General features: G+C 44.2%; 1 protein-coding gene across 12 annotated transcripts in view; it reads right to left on the bottom strand.

Annotated features, from left to right (window-relative positions):
• Window positions 1-21662, bottom strand: part of RD3 (retinal degeneration 3) — a 31076-nt gene extending 9414 nt beyond the window's left edge. The window contains exons 1-5 of one of the 12 annotated variants that reach the window (XR_002437231.1): window positions 21022-21142; window positions 12165-12479; window positions 4542-4855; window positions 3842-3909; window positions 768-2693 (exon numbers count right to left, since the gene is read on the bottom strand). Coding sequence is in view for 9 of the 12 variants with exons in the window: in XM_021392614.1 (XP_021248289.1) it covers window positions 4558-4855; window positions 12165-12479; window positions 15197-15321 (738 nt within the window). In the remaining 3 variants the exon portion in view is untranslated. Of the gene's footprint in view, window positions 1-767; window positions 4856-12164; window positions 12480-12642; window positions 14961-15196; window positions 16963-20358; window positions 20453-20496; window positions 20996-21021 lie in introns of those variants that run through there. The other 11 variants (XR_002437232.1, XR_002437230.1, XM_021392612.1 and 8 more) reach the window with 11 other exon arrangements.

Raw genomic sequence — 21891 nt, 5'->3', positions numbered from 1 at the left:
CCTGTAGCTGTGTTCTGGGGAAGGGGTGTAAACAACAAGACAGAGACATTGCTTGTCCCCTAGTATGTTTCTTTTCACAGCTTCTGGCAAGGAATGGCTCAAGCTTTCTGCTGTAGTCTGTGTCTTGACCAGTTTACTCCTGGAGCTCCCTTTGGAAACACTCATCTGTCTGATCTCTGCAATATGCTGAGCAATGCAGTCCACACTTCAATGAGACTTTGTGTGGTAAAAAAAAAAAAAAAAAAAAGCTTCCTCTTCTTTAACTCTTGCGTGCTTTCCATGTGAGTGCTTAGTGGAGGAAGCCGTGAGCCATCTGGGGCTGTATGCTAATATTAAAGGGTTCCAGTATCTAGAATTGATAGGAGTGACTTGACTCACAAGCATCTGGTGACAAAACATTCATTTTGTTGTTTTTCTCATTTTGTGGTAATACTGATTAAGACATGCTTGGAAGTACTTAAAGTCAAGGTTGTATCTGTAAACCACTTAGCTTCAGAGAACTTCAGACTTCTGCAGTTGTTCAATCCTAGCTGTTTATCACCTTAGATCTTGGGATCTGTTTGAAGAGGTAGCAAGGCAGAAAGCAAGTGGCTGCATTTGTACCTTGTAGAGAGAGGATGCTTTTTTGTTTAGCCTTGGTGTGTTGACCATTCTTGACTTCCTCCTTTGATACGTATGCAGTGCGCAGTAGAGAACTAGAATGGCTCTCGTGTTTGGCTAGAAGTGGACAGATTGCTTCTTTAATTGAAGACAATTACAAAAATTTGTTTTATATTTCATAGCTTTGCTTTAATTCTCTAAGGTGCCATGATGAAATACATAAACAGTGCAATCTCAGCAGACAGGTATTTCCTGTGAAGCGTACTCCAGTTCCCCAAGGTGTGACAGCTGTCTGAGCTATATGCTGATACAGGTGAAGAGTTTTGTCCTGCACATCTTTGCTGGCCACCACAGCCTGTGGGCCAGACTGGGCTGTAGGAGCAGAGCTTCATTTTCTTTCTTAGATGAGTAGTGACTCTGAAAAGTGTTTTAGCCCCTTGAAGCTGAGCCATGCACCTGAGCTACTGTAGTGGTGTTGCCATTATGTGTTAGCATGTGTAATAAAATGTGTGTCTTGTGTGTAACAATGTCCTTTGGACAGCATGACACTACCACTGATGGGGCAACAACAGTGCTCTAGGCTGACAGCGAAGTCTTTGTTCAGTTTTGAAAGAATGAGGATTTGGAATGAGTCCAGTTTACTTAGTTGTTTGTTACTAGTATTGTGCTGCTATTTCACTTTCCATTCTTCTTTAGGAATTAAGTCACTGAACTCTCTCTGGAGTGGCTGAGAACAGAACCGTCTCATCTGAGTTGTATAGGAATGCTTTTCTACACTAGTAGGCAGTGCAGTCCAGGAGAAGCAGAGCTGTAGAGCAATACAACTGTCAGTAAGGACTTCATGTCCACACTATACAAGCATTAGGAGGGTTTATTAGTCCTGTTTCACAGTTTGCAAGCTTGTGAGTCTGCTGCAACAGATAATTTAGGTTAGCTTAATCCAAAAGCAATCTAGTTTGTTTGCCCCCTGTGTCTGCTCAGGTATGCAGACCATAGCACAGTAGGTGGGAGACAATCAGGAGTTGCACGCTCCTACTTTAATCTGAAATTCTAATTTAGTTACACAGAACATGGAATTAGGACAAGGTAAAAATGAGTAGTTGCTTGTTGCTGCATGGGGTGCCCTAAGAATCATTTAGTTCAGTCTACAGCATTCCTAAGAAAAACAAGTGTTACAAGCACAGTGCAACAGTTGAGCATCCTAAGCACCGCCCCAGCTCTGCTTCAGTATCTACTGGTGCATACACAGTGCAGAAAGTTGCAGTCAGTCTCCAAGTTCCTGGATAGAGGCAAGCATAGTGCTTGTTGTACACCTTGCAGAGTACTAGATGGCCAACTTTTTACCTGAATATCCCTTCATCATCACATGGTTCTGTGAGCCCAGTGTAACTTGCAGAAGAGGTACAGGGAGAAAGTGGTAGTATTTGAAAGTTTGGATTACGTTTTATTGTGGAATTAGAAATGATTGATAAACTGAAGCTTGACAGCTGTCACAGGTACTGCTACAGCCTGGCCCTCATACATATGGTCAGATTTGTCTCCCTCCACTGACTGTAAAACAGGAGTGGTATCTTCCAGCTGGAGGTTGTTAATGAAGGATTCAGTATGATCAGAAGATGCTGTGATAATATTGTGAACAGCCTTCAAGTGATTTCCTTGGCTTTGTACATAGATGCAGGGAAGTTAGTTACTCCTGATTCTCCTTTGGATAGAGTGAGCACATTACAGACACTGTACTGTAGCGAAAACTTTTATGTCAGTATCAGAATGTCCATTCTCTCCCAGCAGTCTATCAAATATTGCATCAAAACAGTCAATACTGAGTGCATTGAAATAAAACTTGAGAACAAAAAGTTGACTACGGAACTGTAGCATGAAATTCATGACCCCGTCTCAGCCTTCAGTCCAGCAAGTATAGTGGCTTGCAAATATATTAAAAAGGCGGTTAACTTTTTTCAAAACAGTTTTTTTTTTTTTGTGGTGATATCTTGCTAGGGTTCACAACACTTGTAGATACCTAAGGCTATGTTAAATATGTCAAGCCTTTGTTGTACTTCATATACACAGTCACTCTAGTTCACAAGGACATAGAGCTGAAAAAGACCAAGTTGATTGTCAGAAGGCTTTAACCTCTCCCCTGTTGACCTGGAGCTGAAGTAGTCAGTCCTAAACTGGGTGGTGTATTTGGAAGCCCTGAGTTTTTTTTATTAAATGTGATTCCCTGCTTTCAGGCCCTGGGAGGGTTACTGGCAGCAGTGTTTACAAAGGGGCTAGTTGCTACAGCCTTGTGTTTAGTCTTAGCTAGCCCAGAGGAGAGAGAGAGAGAGAGAGAGCCAGAATTCCACAGTCTTAGAGAGCTGTTAAGAACAAAGATCAAGATCAAATCCTTATGCTGTGATCCCCCAACTCTGGAAGAAACTGCACATTTCTACTCTAGGATAAATTTAATGTGCTGGAATTGTTCCCAGGGTTGGCATAGCTTCAAAGGATTTCATTTTGGCTGTAGTACCCACGTGCTGCTGCAAAAATCCCTGGGGAAAAGAGCTGGAAACAGGCAAAAGAACAACAAAGCTTCAGGGTCCTCCTGGAGGCTATATCCCAATGGGATGATTCCCCAAAACCTAGTCATAGGGGGAGATGCCTATCATCCTTCCCCATCTCCTACTGGTCACCAGAAAGCATCCCAGTCCTTGGCTTCTCTCTACAGGAACCGTGATTTTTCTCTTTTTTTCCAGCATGATGTTCTCTTTCCTTTCCTGGTAATAATTTTCCCTGTGGATGCTGAGTTAGGGCCCCAGTAGCTTTTCCTCACTGGTATTTTCTTGTTTACTCAAGGTCTCAGCAGAACCATACTGGCCTACAGGCTATTCAGTTTTCATTAAAGATTCTTGCGTAATGGTATCAACTCACTGGCCAGCAGCCTGCAATACTGGAAAGCTCTCCTCTGAGCACTCATGAGAGAAGACTGAGGGAAGGTACCTTCATCTACCAGAGCCCTTCAACCATTCACAACGGCAGCTTATTGAAATGATCTCAACTCCGAGCTGAACTGAGTGCTGTAGACGAATGCTGATTCCCTTTACCCTTCATTGACACTATCCTTCAGTACTCTTTCAGACTTAGTCATAAACATTAATTTCAGCCCAGTGACTTATTACTGGGATGCAGGGTGTAGCACTTACCTCATTAACATAGAACACAGGACCAAGAAGAGCTTTTGACACAGAACTGATGTACCCACCTGTTTATCTACACAGCAGGATGTTACATTTTTATCTGCTCTGCAGGCACCAGGTTCAGGGGTTCTGCCTGCGTAAGAGAGAAAATACCCAAGAAACCTGAGCATGCTGTGCAATTAGGTTAGTCTTCCATCTCAAGAAGTTTGAGTCTGCTTTGCTTGGGCTGGATTGCTACTCAAGAGCAGCACTGGGTTTACCTGCATCTCCTGCAGCACTGAGGAGGGTTGTTAGTTGGAAAAGGAAGTGCAATTCTGGCTCAGATGCTAGCCCTAACTCACAGCCCTGATCCTGTAAGCCTTTCTCATGTAAATGGTCCTTCTTGCATTCAGCAAGATTGCTCCAGCCAGCAGCTCTCACTAGCTTGGGCCAGTAGCTTTAGTAGGTGACTTCATCCAGGCTGAGGGGAAAGGGAGAAGAAGAGAGATATCACAAAACTAATTCATTTTCCACCAACAAAAGCAGTAATAAAAATGAGATAGTGAGTGAGTGAGTCTTGCCCTTAAAGTTACTAAGTACTACTAAATTAAAGGAAAAGCTAGCATGTGTGGTAATAAATTGTCACACACTGTGGGCATCAGCAGCAGTTACTATGGACACAGCTTCTGAGAGAGATAGACAGTAAGAGAAAGCTGGAACAAAGAAGAAATGGTAGAGCTAAAAAAAAGGGTTAACTGGGATTAGGAGAGATCACTTTTTAAAAACCTTGTTCAGTACAGAGTCAGTAATCCTTGGCATTCCGGAATTCTGGCATGCTCCAAACCCTCCTGGTGGGCTGGGTGCCCCGCTCTACATCCTCAGAGATGGTCTTGATGTCACTGATGAACGGGGAAATCTTGGACCGGGACTTAAATGTTGTTAAGGAGAGGCTGGTTTTGTTCTTTGTGTTCCACTGCTTGGCAAGCTTCTTGGCGTCTTCCTCCTCTTTGATCTTCTCAACAGCTTCCTGCAGAACAGAGCGGAAGAGTCGAGATACTTCCTGCACTTCTGGTTCATATTCAGCAATGAGTTGCCGGAATCTGAAAGCACAGTCAAGGCACAGCTTTGATTAAAAACATCAAATTAGGGATTGCTGCCAAGTCACAGTGCTGCGCTTGGAACTTGTGCTCTTACATAATGGGACTCCCTGCACTGAAGGGAACAATAACAGAGAGGAGTCATGAAGATATGCTCAAGGTCTCTAAAATCACGAGAAAGCCAGAGAATGTAAGGAAGCAATGAATCACTATTTCTCCTAAGCACAAGAAATAACAGGGAGCACCAAACAAAGCTAGAGGGTGGCATCTTTGAAACAGAAGGAAGTGCTCTTTTCACACAGTGCCTATTAAATCAGAACTCAGTGCTATCGGTACCTTAAGAAACAACACACTTAGACAAGTTTGTAGAAAATATCCTCATCACCACTGATTAACTGTGATTGTCCGCATGCAAATACTTGCTCAAGTAATCTCTGAACTGCTGCTTACCAGAAGCTGAGGATATATCGCGGAAGGTCCCACTAGATTTCTCATTTTTCAAATTCTCTTTCTTCCACAGTATTACTTAGTGGCCACTAGACAAACTCTTACCCAGTAAAACTCTTTGTTACATGTTCAGTCATTTCTTAATATTTAAGTTCCAATGGATTTCTGTAAGGTAACAGTGGCTCAGCTGATAACGCCTTGATTGGAAGCACAGCACTGTACCTCATTAAACAACTCTGAATTGCTCCAGTGTCTTCTCAGCAAAGAGCTCAGAATGATTTCTTGACATCTACTAAACTAGCTTAATATGGGGGAAGTGAAGAATTATGACTGTTTCTTTTGCAGGTGGGGAAGATGAGATGCAGAGCAGGGTAGTTTTTGTGAAGTCACTGAGTCAGTCCCTGGATGGAGCAAGAAGATAACATACTGTTCTGGACACCTTGTTGGGCGACCTGGTCCCCAGCCTGGACAGCGTGTGAGCTGCTCCCATGGCTCACACACTGGTTGCATAGATATCCTACTTCTGTGAGAGCATACGTTTATGACAGATAGTAGCATGGCTACTCTTCTGATACTATTCAGTTCTTAACATAAAGATTTTATCTGCAAATTGAGCTAAACTATTACTTAGCTAAAATCCAGGTGGTTATACTTAATGGAAGTTAAGATATATAATATCAGTAAGCATTTTGATATTTTCCTCTAAAAGAACTGAATGATGATGGGAAACAGTAGGAATGTATTTAAATAAGCCCAATAAGACAGCAGCTGATAGAGTAAAATCCTGCCTCTAGGGTTTTTTTAAATCATCCCTGAGAATGTAACATGGAATTTGACGTACTGTAGAACTGCAGTATATAATGGTACCAAAAGGTACTCAAGATATTAAGGGCAGAAGGAAAGCCAAAGATGTAACTGAAAGATTATTTGTGTGTTTAAGCTTTTGATTCTTACTGTGGAGGCCTGGTATTGGACACCTACCCTGACATCATGCTGTAACACAGATATTTCAGTACTTGTTCTCTCATAGCAAGTATTGACGGCTACATGTACATCTGTGGGGAGACCAGCATTGCACTGTGCTTAGGAAATTCAGTATCAGCGGAACTACCACTCACTTTCAGGATACCAAATACCAAAGTCACAGAGATGTTTCTTAACTATTGCAGTTGCTTAGGATGTACTCCTAATCTCCCTCACCCTAACCATCATCACCTGCCTCCCTAAGGGTTATCACATAACAGTGAGAACAGATTTTTGCTGTATATTGCAAACATAGAATGGTTTGGGTTGGAAGGGACCTTTATGATCATCTAATTCCAGCCCCCCTGCTGCAGGCAGGGACACCTCCCTCTAGACCAGGTTGCTCAAAGCCCCATCTAGTCTGGCCTATCACCTCCAGGGAGGGAGCAGCCACAACTTCTCCAGGCAGCCTGTTCCAGTGTCTCACCACCCTCACAGTAAAGAATTTCTTCCTGATATCTAGTCTAAATCTACCCTCTTCCAGTTTAAAGCCATTTTCCCTCATCCTGTCACTACACGCCTTTCTGCCTTCTGAGAAGGAACTTTAGTTGCATATCAAAGAGCCACAAATACAGTTCTCACAATAAATACACTCTTCCCTTTATCCTAGTCAGAAGTTTAGACAGATGAGTCCATCGAAACCTCAGTCTTCACATTGTTATTATACTGAGGAAAGCATCTCCAAAGGTCTTCTATTGCAAAGGTGAACTGAATGAGTCATTCTGTTTTATCTCTGTGTGTATTTTAAAGAGCGATGCTGTCATGCTGTACCTATCCACCAGTACATCCTCTTTTCTTTGTATTGGCAATTGTGCACCCAGAAGACCTCAGCACTGCCTCAGGTTTTTGAGATTGTATGTTTAAAAACCAAACAGAAAACAATCCCAAAGACTGTCTGCCGGTCACTCAAAGAAAAGCCACTTTCATTCAGATGGAGAGAGGAAGGAGAGCTCTTTCCTCCCTCCACAGTAGGATGAGCCCTGTCCCTATATCAATGCCCACCTAACTCCAGGACCTGGAGTGTACCCTGTCTGTGTAAGGGACAGTTGATGTATAAGGTTCAAAAGGCCTGTGTACCACAAGCATTTTCCAGCAGAAAGGACAGGCAGTTTATCAGGCTAAGATCTAGCTGGATGAGTCTGTGTATTGGAAGATAGGTGATGTTTACTGCAGCCACCCATATGCAGCTGAAGCCATCCTCCCTACCTACCAGTGAAAGCCAGCTGCTGTGCTGGCTGATCAGCAGTCTGTTCTCTGCACAAAACATGCAACATATAAAACCAGTTAAACCACTGGAATCAAGGAATATGGGCTTATATCCTGTGCACCATTACTAGGAAACAAACTGCACACAAAGCTGTCCGGTAGAACCAAGCACACAAAATTGCACAAGGCTTACCTATCTTCTAGCATGGGTTAACGCCCTTATACTTTTGCATGAAATAGTTTCAATCCCAGCAACTGCACAATGATATCTAAAAATCCGTCAACAGGGTTTCCTTACTCATCTGAAAAGTACACCTATCTATCTACTTTGCGAAACAAGTTATGATAATATATTACAGGTTAGCTACTAATATTACAAGAGTTTAATGTAAACATCTTAAGACGTGACTGTCAACAGAAGTCACCATGAGCCAGCACAGGAGCCTGAGGAGCATGTGACACTTGTACATAGAGATGAGCGTGTTCAGTAGACCAGGCTGTGCTTCAATCACAGTTTGAACAAATTCATTTAAGTTGTGACCCTTCCATTTCTTCATATAACCATTAGATTTTAAGACTGGCTGCTCTTGGCCACCTGCCTACCTTATTCTGTAGGTCCTCAGTTAAATAGGTTTCCTAAGTAAAGCCTGAACTTTAAAGACCTGTTAAATCAGTGGACTTAAACAATATGCTTATAGTGAAGTATGTTCCTGTGAGTGCCGGTCTGAACTGAGAGTTCTATGTAGATTTAGTCATTCACAGAAAGCATGGGGTGCTTAGTGCTAATAATTAGCTGCTGACTCCTGAAGCTTTATGTTGGGCAAGATTTCTGGTTATGCTATGAAGCTGTGAACAGCTTTGATAGAGAAGGTTGCTCGACTCACAGAGGTCTATGCCATTCACACTAACTGCAACACTGGTGTCATATCAACCTCAGACTTGAGAACATAACTGTAAACAAACATATTTCTGATTGTAGTCATTTGTCCTACATTCAAGCTTACTCTGAAGTCAACTTCAGCTATAGATAATCCTTAGAAAATTACAGTCCTAATCCTATGCTATTAATGATCTCAAATCACCAAAATGTGGGTTTGCTTTTCTATAAAATACTTTTTTGATTCTCTCTGGGCAGAGGACAATCTGACAGCATCACTTTTCCCAAAACCGGAGGAAATGAAACTGATTGCAATCAGCTCTGATTAGAACTGCAGCCCTGAGTAGACATTGGTGAAAACGTAGCGTTCTGAATTAGCAAGCTATTAGTCTACTTACTTTGTTTAACCATGGCAGTTGGGTACGAAGGGCCTTATAAAAAAATCACTGTCACTTCCCTCAAAAGGCTTTGTGGTTTAAGTTGTGTGAGCCATCTCCAACCCAGTAACCTACAGTTAAAGTTACACATGGATGCAAAGCTTTGTTTACATGAGGTGAGTCAGAGTCTCCAGATAAGGAGGAAGTGATGGTATTTGAAGTGTATTTGAATCTGAAGAAAATTTCAAGAGGCCGAAATAAAAGTTTCTACTGACTCAAAATGTACTTTTACAGAACAGACAAACTGAATCTGAAAAAACCTTCCAATTAAAGAAATGCCCCTTTCTAATCTCCTCCACATCGAAAGAGATAAGAACTCTGCCTCTCAGTAGATGTGACTGTAGCCACACAAAAGACAACTTGGATAATCATTTAGTCCTTTGAAGAACAAAGGGACATCTCTGTCAACTCGTAAAAAAGTGTTTTGTTGTGGCTTTGACTCTTAGCCCGAATCTCATGAAAGAGAGCCTGCATGACACAAACTAAACAAACTCACCCTTCGTGCAACACTCACACTACCTGTGTTATTTAGGTATTTGCATGCTTGCTTTGAAGCTCTGTCAAAAAGAACCTCAGTTCTTCAAATCTGTAAAATGAAGGGATCGAGGAAACAGAATCAAGGGCTTCTACAAGGTACATTTCCAGATCCAAATTTGGAGATTGTTCTTTTTTTTGGGGGGGTGGAAGATTTTCTAGAAGTTGCTACATATTATGAAGTCACAAGGTATTTCAGGGAGAAACATCAGAAGCACGGTAATTCAAATACATAATTGGAAGTTTGAAGATTTCAGTCAAATTCCTAGCTATGATAGTCATCTTGTACATTTTAGGGGCAAGTTATTAAGATTTCAGAGCTATTTCATTTTCTGAGAGGAGAATTAATCCAGTTTTAGCTGTGTTCTAGTTAGACTGCATACTCCTTTCTCTTGCACGTTTTCAACTCCTGGCATGGCAAGCCTCACTCTTTCATTTTCTGGGCTATCAGATGGCAGAGAAGAGGAGTCAACTGTTCACTTCTCCAACAAGGGAAGAAGTGATTATCAAATAAAACCAGGACATGTTAGTTCAAGACAAACAAAATACAATTTTCCACAATAAAGTTATAATTCAAATGTGGAACTCCACCACAGATAGTAGAAGTTTACATATTCAAAAACAAAATAAAACAAAAAACTGGAGAAAAAAAAAAAAACAACCAACACAACCTGAAGAAGAAGCCATGTAGGGCTATTATGGACAGAAGTACAACTCCTGGCTCCACGAATCTCCAAGTGACAAGGCATGGCAAGTCAGCAGCTACACATTTGTTTTCTTTAGACAGATGCCACTAGATTGAGCACAGATCAAACAGACCTTTGACCCAGTCCAGTTCTGCCATTTTTATGGCCACGACTTTCCTTTCTCAGCCACTGATTTGAAAAACTTATGGCATACAATCCTTTTTTTTTTTTTCTCCTCCGTGTGGCTTTGCTACCCATACGAACTGCGTAGTATGGAACAAACAAAATATAACACTCCTTGAATTATACCATAATCCAATTTGTTATAGTCTGTCATAATAACTTAAGAGGCCTTTTAAGAGGATGGTTTTGAGATTTTTTCAATTACACACACATACAACTTGACAATGCTGTTGAATATGTTTACTTCCAATTAAAAGTATGCTGAATACTGAATAAGATTGAACAACTTCTACAAGTTACACAGAAATCAAGCAAAAAAATACACGCACTAAGCATCTTGCATCATCCATCTCAGTTAAAAAATAAGGAAAGCAAATGGTATGTGTCACAGCTTAATACTCTTTTCTAAAGTTATGAACCTTGAGACCTCCCGGCTCCAATGGCTATCATGGAAATACCTGTTTGCCAGACAGACCTTGCTCAGTGGCCCTGGGGATGCTGAAAATTACTCAGAACCCCAAGGGGTTTGTAGTGGTTTGTTTACAGCATAGCTTAAAGTTATACAAATACAAGGCAAGTCTGTTGCCAGCAAACTTTCACTGCTACTGAGCGACCTCAGATCTCCAGTTCTGCCACCACAGCAACCTTTGCAATAGCCAAAGCCCTGTCCCCACTTGCTTCCAAGGTTCAGCCTTGGGCAAGAGGGGCAGCTTTGGCATTCCCACTGTAAGTCAAATGGTCAGCGATTTCCAGCCCTCTTACAGCTGCAGTGCCAGAGGTTCAAGGGAAGACAGATGAAAGCACATGCAGTGAGGGACTTGTGGAGTTCTCAGCACCGCAGTGTAAGCGGCCTGCCAGGACTGTCCTAATACCAAGAGACAAACATGGTCAAACAGCAGAGGAGGATTATAAAGGCCCATCTCACAACTACACTTTGACTGCACGGGACTTCAGAGACATTGCTCCTCACTTGCACTGTGCTAAGTGAGAGGGCTTAACTTAGACTGGACCTCCCAAAAGGAAAAAAAAAAAAAGAAAAAAGTCACCATCCACCTTCCAGTTTGGATGCCACTACAGTTAGGTAGGTTAGTTCTAGTTCCAAAGCCAATCTCACAAAGGGTTGCTCAGCCAGCAACGAGCAGTCCAGTGTCTAGGATTGCTTGGAAGGCTCACCAGCAAGTGCAAGAGGCTACACCACAGAAGGCAGAAGTACCACCTAGCTGTTCAAGCTAAATGCATGCTCCACCTGCATGTATATGAGAGAACAAGCATGCACTCCTTCCTTTTTCTGGGAACATATGACTCAGACTGAAAAATACAATAGCACCTTTTGGCTAACCTGGACACTGTTGGGACCAGTGCCTCAGTAAAGCTGCTGCACAGCTTAAATCAAGGAAGGAAGGCTCAAATTAGAGTGGATAAACACTAAAGCATGTTGGTCAGAGGCTGAGGAATCTCCACCCTTGGAGATACTCAACAATGGGTAGGATAAGGCCTGAGCAACCTGATCTGACTTTGAAGTTGGCCTTTCTTCAAAGAGAGACGTGCACTTCCAGTAGTCCTTTTAAACCTCACTTATTTGAAGATTCTAAAGACTGAAGCAAAAGCCATCACAGTACTGAAACTGTATCAAAATCAGGCAAGATAAAGTTTCTCTGGCTGGCAAGGAGCATAAAGTACTCAAGCCACTCAGAGGGAAATGGCATTTAGTCGCTTTCTGGAGGAAATGATATCACATTAAACTGACCTAAAACATTCAATCTCTCTTCTCCCACAAAGACACTGCCACAACACAACCCCCAATACAGGATGCCCACGTCATGGTTCTGCTGGTCCTAATAACTCCTGCTCCCCCCTCACACACCATAAAAAGGAGAGAGGGAAAGGGAAGGTCTGGATCATCAGATCTTTTACTGTACCTGAGTATGACAGGCCCACAGTAGGAGGGATGTATTTTGGTACACATATCCTCCAGCTGCAGCCTTTCTCCTGGGCTGATATCATAGCTCTGCTTTGGATAGCTGACCAGCCAGCCGTAGTCCACCCCAGTCTTGATCTTGCGATACTCATTCTCCCGCTCCCGCTGCTGCTTCTCTGCCTGCTTGATCTGCCAGCTCAGCTCCATCATTAGCGTCTCAACCACCATCTCTGTGGGGTTCCTCTGGGAAATCCGATTTGGGGGCTCATTCCACCTGAACCAGGATGCCAGTGACATAGTGCCCTGTGTGTCTTCACTGGGAGCAAATTGGGGGTGGGGAAGGAGAGAAAAAGAACAGTGCCATCATCAACACAGCTCTGACAAGGACTTTCTCCCCCCACGCATCCCTCAACTCCATTGTTAACATACAAGTGCTACTGGATTAGCCACTCGTTGCTGAGCACCTTGAGAAATCTCACCTGCGGCATCCAACTTGTGCAGGGAGGCACTGAACTTCCAGTCACCACATGACTAATATTACAGGTGCGATTCCTACATCTGAAGTCATGTTACAGGATACCTTGCTCCCACTGAGATAGGCAGGGGAAGCATTCTCCTGCTCACAGAAGAGCTGGGATTAGGCCTCGCTTGTGTGAACCCCCATGGGAGAGCAGGACCTTGCAGCACCCTGCACACAAAAACTCAACACAAGGAGCCAGGTGCACATAGGCATCACGGGAGTCACGTACTAGCCAGCGGGATCCTCAGAAGGAATGCCGAGGAGGTAGCCTGGGCAGATAGCAGAAGTGATACAGCTCATGTGTACTTCCTGCTGGCAAAAGCAACAGTTGCATTCATCACAAGGCCAGGCAGAGCTTTAAACATTATTTAGCTAAATAGTTGCTGTACGCAGTGGGAGAGGCAACACCATCATCTCCAAGCAGAAGTCCAACTATCAGTTGTGCTGGAAGAGCACACCTTAGGGACACACCACTAGTGCCAAGGGATCTGAGGCCGGGCTGAGAGCAAAGCGGCAGCACACCAAGGTTTAAACTGTTATTACTTCTAAGTGAAAGTTTGCTGCTGCTGGGGAGTTACGCAGCACTTAGAATGCAAAACAAGCTGCACCAGTCAGATAAGCAAAAGATGGAATTAACTCCCTTTTGTGTAGTCACTTTCAGAGGATAATGCATGGAACAAAGTTATTAACAATTGTATTTAAACAAAACGGAGTTCAAAGCAGTCACCAGAGACCTGAACAGGAGTAAAACAGCATCTGTTGCTTCTCACAGCACACTTGCCTTGCTACTCCTTTCTATTAGCCCCCAAGGAGAAGGGGTGGCACAAATAATACTTGCAGCTGGATTACCAAAAGGCTCCTCCTGGCTGAAACTCAATCAGGACGGAGCATCAGGTGTTAACATGAGGGCCTGATTCTGCAGGGCCTGAGAAAACTTTTTCTGATAAGAGAAACAGACATAAAAGAGAAAAACAGGCTTCTAAGCTGCCATATTGGAGCCTTCAGTCAGTGCAAATCACCAGAAGCTTGTGACTACACTGCATTCTCATTACAGCTGAGACATAAGTTCTCAGACTTCCTAGAAGAGCAATGCTCAACAGGATTCTGTCTTCAGTGCCAAAAAGCCATCATCCTCTGCATTGGATGTGAAGGCTGCTTCAACTGCTTCCACGCCTTTATCACTTGCTGTAATGTAGCCTTGTTCTCTTTCAAGAACGTTCATAGGTCACACCATTAAAGGAAAATGCTTCGAAAACCTGGACGGTCTGTGTTGTGTCCTGAGTTTGAAGTGATCTCAGAGACTGATGCGTACGCTTTTCTAGAATCGGAATGGTCACCAAAATGCAATAAAGGACAAGCTTCTCTAGTCCAGTATCCTTCCTCTCACTGCCAGCTACAGGTTTCTTCGGAAAGAAGACTTATAAGGGCTGAAAACTTCCACAGGGCACAGATCTAGGTACCTAGATGTGTAAGGCTGCACATATTCCTCTGGGACTGTTTAAACATGAGCGTCTTTGCTAGTTTGCAATGCTCACATATGAGGGATCACCACAGTGACTGTTTTTCACTCTGGAGTAGCAGCTATGATGATCTTTATACCACTCATAGTCAGCATTTGCTGGAAGCACTCCTGCTCCTATCTAATTTCTGTGCTCTGTAGGAGTAGCAGGAGGTTCCTTCCTTTACTTTCAGCACCAGTGACTCCAGCTAGCAACCTGCTCCTGCTCTCACATCAGCACTGCTGCTGGCTTACTTGCCCAAGACACATGAATGAACTCAATCTGGTTACTGGTGCGCTGACAGTTTCAGCTCCATAATCTCACCACCCTAACACATGCCTGGGTCTTGCTACATGGTCACCTCCACTCACCAGCACAAATTATCAAGGGTGAAGATCCTTGAAGCCTTTTCATTGGTTTCATTACCCCTTACGTGTCACAAAAGTGAGCCCTCTGCTAGCAAAAGAGAGCGGCAGTACAGACAAGTTGTTATAACAGATTGTAAAATCTCATATTTTTTTCAGCTTACGTGACAACTGTGATTTATCATCAGCTTTCACAGGTATCTAACCACTTAACACTCTATTATTCTTTCCACTTGCACCTTGACTTGATGAGGGAAAGCATATGCTATTGGTTCTATGCTTCCTGGCTTTCACATGGTCCTGGAGCATTCCTACTGCTTTTATCTTTTTGTTTCACCTCATAGGTCTCCCTCAAACAAAGTACTTGTGCTTGAGAACTGTTTTGCCTCGCATGGTATTGCAGAGGGCAATCACTTAGTAAAGCAGTTTGTACATTTTGTCTGAGCAAGGCCTGCTGAACCCAACTTTTGCAGTATCCCACAGCTTTCATAAAGCACTGATCACAGACAGATTTGCTTTTGAAAAAGAACAGAGGTGGTATGGAAGCAGATACCACTGGCTCTGAATGGGTCTTGCACTCATCTCCCACGTGTTATTTGAAAAACCTACTTCCACAGAAGATCAATATAAAGTAAGGAAAGCATCTCACCTGTAACTGAAATGGCTAGTTCTCCAATGAAGGAAAATCTTATGCAAGCATTCTGTGCACAGTGGCAGCTTGCGCTGGCTGTTCCTATGGGAGCCTTGTTTGTCTGAGATTGTTTCCTTCCCCATCTCTCATCCATCACCTCCTCCTTCTGAGAGCTGGAAACTGGCCATCTCTATTTAGCAGGCTTGACAAGCCTCCACGCTTTCCACTACTGGTCTTTGCAGCCTGCAGCAGGCAGCATGGGCTCCATTAATTGTAGCTGCTGTTTTCAATTTAAAGTTCACATGCAGGCTAATCATTAAATGACTCAATATGGCTTTCCTATTAGAAAGACTTCAAGGACCGTTGGCAGGATGTAGAAAACTAGAGGATGGCTAAAGTTTCAGCCTGACCTTACTGGGGAAAAGGACAAATTTACACTTTGCAAGCATTCGTGCTAAAATTATTAAAAGAAAGAAAAAGGCACAGCTCCATCTACATACAGATCTTCCTGTTGCACAATCGGTCAGTTTTCTGCTTCCTTCCAGAAGGCTGTCCTGGAACCTGATGAACTATTCAGACGTTATTTAAGCAGAATTTCAGGGTAGTTTATAAATATTCCACTCCAGAAGCTGTTACAAGTTTCAAAGCCTTTGCCTCTCTGACTCCACTACAAGCCAAACCTTCCCTCGTGCTGTCAATTACAATTCAGCCCGACCACCTCGCAGGACTTTAAGCATATGTTATCCTTAAGTTACACCAAAGTCTGGAATACCTCTCTTTCTCTAACAAAGCCTCTGATGGCTTTCTTCAATGCTTAGTGATTGTAAGTATCTCAGAGATTTTTTTTTTTTTAAACGTAAAGGTTTCCTTTTACCTTTAAAGAAGCTTTTTGCCTCCCCAAGTCTCATTTTTGTTCTTCACATGAGCAGCAATTCCTGCGTTTCTCTCCTTCCCCCATACTTCACAGTTCTCCCCATCTTCCACTTCTTTACCTTTTCCCGTATTTTGCCATGCAATTTTCTCTTCTTGCTACAGTGAATGTATTAAAGGATCAGCAGAAGTATCAGGATCCTCATTCTTTGTTTGGTCTCTTACCTTCCTATAACAGGATTTCAGATTCTCCTAGCTCTTTTAGTGTGGAAGAGAATATTTCTATAGCTTGATCTCTGGCTACTCTTTTGCCAGCTGAAGGCTGCTCATATAACCTGACAGCTATCAGCCTCCTTCAGGCTCTTGCAGGTCAGATCACCACCTGCTAAGACCTGTTACACCGGGCTGCTTTCCTGTAGGCCATGAGTCAATCAGCAGGACCTGTTTGCCTTGTAGGAAGTTTTTTTATTCAGAATTGCATTTCATTTCCATTGAATCTTCTCTTGGTTCTCAGCTTCCAAAGCCTTCTCAGACAGTAAAGGAATAGACAGAGGTTGGGAAATGCATATTTATGGAAAAAGGAGAATATAGCTTTGCTCTCTATACAGGTATGTTTTCAGTTTGATAATTCTCCTTTGCAGCCTGTCAGTCCAGGAGTGCTACCAAGAACACCTAGTGACTCCCAGTAATCATAGGGGTATGACAGTTGTGTCAGAGCAGACGGAGAAAAGATATAAGGGGCTGGATGAGCAGGAGCCTAATCCAGAGTTGAGTGACGTCAATGGAAACGCTGTCTCTCAGCTGGCTATAGATAGTCCCAGGAAATCCGCTGTCATCCAGGCAAAGCATACTGACAGACTGGGCTGAGGAGCTGGGAAATGCCTTCCTCCCATCCCGTGGGTGGTAGCTCCTTGCTGTTAGAGTCAGAGAGCAGAGACAGGATTTGTTCATGCAAGATACCCACTCAGTCTTACTCCACACGTTCCAGATCAGACAGTAACAAGCAAGGAAAATGATTTCTAAAAGAAGAGTGACAAGCTCTATCCCCAAACTGTGCTCATAATCATACTTCTTAAGAGAAATGCAGCCACAGGGAAAACAGAAAGTGTGACACTGTCGAGCATATTACAATAATTAGTATTTATTTGCTTCCTTGGTAAAGATTTAATTACATTATCTAGAGAAGTCAGAAGCTCAGTGTCCTCTGGATGACTATCTCCTTTGACTGCTACACCCAGCTCTGGAGTCCCTGTGCGCAATCTTTTACCTGCTTCTCAGGCAGGATCTGTGGTCATGGCTGTACAGCTACCGACAGCTGTCAGTAGGGAGAGCACTACAGATGAACCCCACACTGTTTCTCCCGTGAAAATGACAATTCAATTTTGCTCTAAACAATCTCAGCAAATTCTAATTAAGAAACTGCTGCCAACACTTTCTCAGTTTTATTAATATAGCTTACCATAGCTCTGTACAAGAAACCCTGCCCTCTGTTCTCCATCACTTTTCTAGAAAGTTACTTATCAGAATCCTCTACAGATAGAGACTTTTACTTTAGCAAAGACCAAAGAACACTTCTTCCTGTCTGGCTGAATCTCCCTTATTGTTTAGCGACATGGGAGGGTATGTGTTTACAGCTACTTGCTGTGTGATTGTAATCTTAGTGGAAATTATTGTAAGTTGAGATTGAGAACCCACATCTATCTGCCAAAGTTGCTATGAGGCAATTAATGCTGAAAAAGCAGTACATTGAGCTTTTCAATCAAGAAACTTATCTGCAATGCAAATATTATGATCATAATGCAACATCATTCCTCACTCTGACCCGCAGAATAAAAAGAGTGAACTCTTGGGGACACTCGGAGGCTTGCATATAGATCACAGCAAGAGAATGCATGTTTCGCTTTATGAGCACACCTGCTCTTGTTTTGATGGACATGAGATATTTGTAGACAAAGAATTTTCACCGTGGTTAAAATATTTCCAAAGATGCGTCCCTGTTTCAAGTTGCAGGGCATTTTGAATAACAGGATCAAGCCAAGACTTTAATTTAAAGAATATTTCTTATCGAACCTTCATGGCCACAGGTGTTTAAGGACAAGAAGAGTGTCTCAGCTGTGTGAGCCTGTGAGCTGACTGGAGAAGGGCACTCTGGCACCCAGCAAGCACTGCTGCAATGCCCATGATGCCTGTGCCCCCCAACATGGCCACACTGGGGCCTGACAAGCCCTCTGCAGGCTGACAGTTCTGCTGCTGCCCTAGTCTGCTTCTGAATGACAAGCACTCTTCAAAGTGTGCAAGGAGCATGCTGCCATTCTGCGTGCAGTCTAAATTCTGTAAGAAAAGAAAGCTTAACTGGCCTTCTGAAAACACTTCAGTGGTTATGGTATAAATGGTTATGTCACATTTTCTAGAGTTGGTAGGTTTCAAACAAAAAAAAATTAATGAAATTCCTTACAACTGAGAGCACATTAAAAAATATTGCTTTCATCTGTCCTACATTTGTGTAGTTTTTAATCTGTTCTTAAAGCTTCAGACTTCTAGAAAGCAAGTATCTGATACATTTCTTGCCATCAAGGTGCAGACACGAGGGGTGAAGAAAGAAGAATACAGCATCAACTGGGCTCCAAGCTCGGGTATGAATGAGAAAGGTATTTTTCAATCACTAATGAAAACATACACAGAAAAGGTAGCTGAGCTAACCTTGTACAGCTTCATAATCTTCGGTAAAGCTGGACTAATGTAAAACAGATTTACGTCTCTGAAATAAAAGAGCTGTGTTGATTAACTTCGGATGGAAATCCAGTCTACAGATCTTAAAGAAAAAGTGAAGGAACAGCCCAATAGCCTAAAGCACCACTAATGGCTGGTACTCTACAGAAGATAATCTTCCTGTTATCTGCAGAAGAAAAAGGGTGGGTGGAACTCAAATCTGCTTACAAAGCATAGTAGCATTTTACAGTTTGACTTCTTATCAGAGCAAATGAGTTCCATCTGCTATGAACCAGGGCTATGTTCGTGCCAAATTCCCACTCACACTTAAACAATGTTTTCTAATACTAACCACAAAAACACTCTGTCATTTGCAACTTATCCTAAACTGTTACTTAAACCTATTGAAGCCAGAAAGTTAAAGCACGCACTGATTTGCTCTGTCTGCCCAACCTGTTATTAAAACTTCTATATTTTTTTCTCACATTCAGCTATCTTGCTGTGATGGATCAAACGCTCCTTCAATTCCATATCTTACTTTGATCTCTGCAGACTACAAAGTCAGGTTTCCAGTAAGAGAAGAGGGACGTGAAACACTCTTCACGAGACACGTCAGTAAGAGTTCAGAAAGTAATACAGGCACATAGTTTTTCTGTCATTAATATTACATAAACCGCAAAATGCTGTGATAAAGCAGCAACAGGCATCTGATGCACTGCTCTGACATCAAAAGTTTTCAAAATTTCAACTATGAGACCCTCAGAACATCATTCTCTATTCTACTGTTACTGTAACTACACAGTGTTATTAAACCATAAGGACTGGTTTTAAACTAAAGGAGGGGGGATTTAGATTAGGTATCAGGGGGAAGTTTTTCACAGTGGTGAGGCACTGGCACAGGCTGCCCAGAGAGGTTGTGGATGCCCCATCCCTGGGGGTGTTCAAGGCCAGGATGGATAGGCCCCTGGGCAGCCTGAGCTGGTTCTTGATCTAGTAGTTGGCAACCCAGTCTGCAGCAGGGGATGGACCGTTATGATCCTCAGGTCCCTTCCAACCCAAGCCATTCTGTGATTCTAAACAGGTGGTTGAGTCACAAACAGTGGAGTTCTCAAGCGTTATTCACTACAAATACATATAGCTATAGAATTACACAAAAGGAGAGCCCAAAGCTCAGATCCAAAAGCATATTGCACCTGTTGCCACATCTACTGAGTACTTTAATTCATATATTGTGCCACAGACCGGACTAAGCGCTGTGAAAACAGGTGGGCAAGGTGTGTGTTCTCCATTCAGAGTGAGGATGGATTCTGCTGTGAAAGCAAGAGTAACTCACTGCATCATAAGGTTTTATGATTTTTAGAGACACTGTACCATTCCTATTCAGTACCGAGCCTGGGTTACGAAGTCCATCAGAAAGAATATCTGAAGGACAGCCTCTAAGTCTCACTCTGTCTCAGCTCACTACATTCCACCTACGGGGGAGTTCTCCCTGGTCAGGAAGATACAAAAATCCGCGTTCAAGTTCGGTCCTTTGATAGAAATCACTTGAAACACACACGCTATTTCAAAATCAGCATCCAAAAAATGAACGCTAAGCTTACAGTCCGAAAACTTCAGCCTTTCTCCAGAAGTCACCAGCAGCCAAGGGAGCAACGCGAGGGCCTGGGGAGGCCGACGGGAGCCCCGGCCCGCAGAGATGCCCGCAGCCGCCCCTCCTCGCCCCGCCCCGCCCCGCTCACCTCCGGCTCTGCTGCTCCTACGGACGGACGGAAGGACCCACGGCAGAGCCCAGAGGACGGCGCGGCACGAAGCGGGGCCCTCCGCTGTGGCACGGCAAACTTACACTGGGTGCGGATTAGCCGCGTGACGAGGGCCAGCAGCTGCGCTCGCGGCGCTGCTCTGGGGCCGCGTCCCTCCGAGGGACGCGCTGCGCGCCGCCCAGCCGGCGCCTCCCGGCTGTTTGAAAGCCCCTACAGAGCCTCACAACTTTCTACCGCGCGGCAGAGCCCGCGCTTCGAAGGAACGAGGAAGAAAGCCGGTGTAACGCGCACAATTCCCACTTTCCCCAACTCGCTGCAGGCGGCTCGGCCCCGCTCCGCGCCCCGCAACGCCTCACGGCCGCCCGCAGCCGTTCGTCGGCCACGCGGCTCCGCTCCCTCACGGGGCGGCGGGAAGGGCGCGGCGACCGCAGCAACAGCCCGTCTCGCAGGAAAGACTACGCACGGACAGCCGGCTGCCCAGCACGCCGCCCGCCGCCTCCTTACCGCGCCCGTCCTCCGCCGAAGTTGCGCGGAGAGCCGCAAGCCGCCCGCTGCCGGCGCCTCGAGGCGGGCGGAGACGCGCCCGCCGGCGGCCGCTGTTGCCATAGCGACTGCGCTAAAGCGGTCCGGGCCTGAGGCGACGCGCTCCGGCCCCGGGGCGGTGGGGAGTCCGGAGGAGCCCGCGTGTCTGCATTAAACGTGTGTGATAAATAACGGCACTCGGATCTCGGCATTCATCGCCAGGGCGCTCAGCTGTAGCTGCAGCAGCCACAGGGCAGTCTGAGCTGCGGAGGGACCGAGCAGCACGAGCGGCCGGGAGCCCGGCTGGGGGACGCGGGGAAATCAAATCAAAGCAGGGGGAAGGGGAAACCCAAGTTTCCACGCAGACCAGCTAAACAGTTACAGGTTTGAAGATGTCCGCTGCAGTCCGAATTAAAATGGACGAGGAGGGTTTTTAATGCCCGGTTTATGATTAGATCGAATAACACAACAGGACTAATGGAGATTAGAAGTGTTTTCTGCTGTAATTATTTGTGGAGGATTATGTGTCTGTCCCCAGCTTCAACTGCAGCCCAGCAGGCTGCCCAGCATGCAGAGATGTATGACACCCTCTGTATGCTCTGTTCAACGCAGGATCGTTGAGTTTTAATTAAAAGTCATCTTATGTGGCTCCAGACCTTTCTATTCTCATCCACTAAAACTTAGTTCAAAAGTCAGCAGCTCCAATTAATTCAGAACAAAGCCCATCTTTACAATACTCAGGTACCGGGTAAGTTTTCAGCACAGTGAATTCCTGGGGAATTCCTGCCATGAATCGCACATACCAGTGGTTGGTAAGTATCTTCAGGAACATTTTTTGGAGGTATGGGAGAG

This window comes from Numida meleagris, chromosome 3 (genome assembly GCF_002078875.1).
Source record: "Numida meleagris isolate 19003 breed g44 Domestic line chromosome 3, NumMel1.0, whole genome shotgun sequence".
NCBI classification, from domain to species: domain Eukaryota; kingdom Metazoa; phylum Chordata; class Aves; order Galliformes; family Numididae; genus Numida; species Numida meleagris.
The sequence above is the reverse complement of the archived record's forward strand: the minus strand, read 5'-3'. Positions and strand labels throughout refer to the sequence as shown.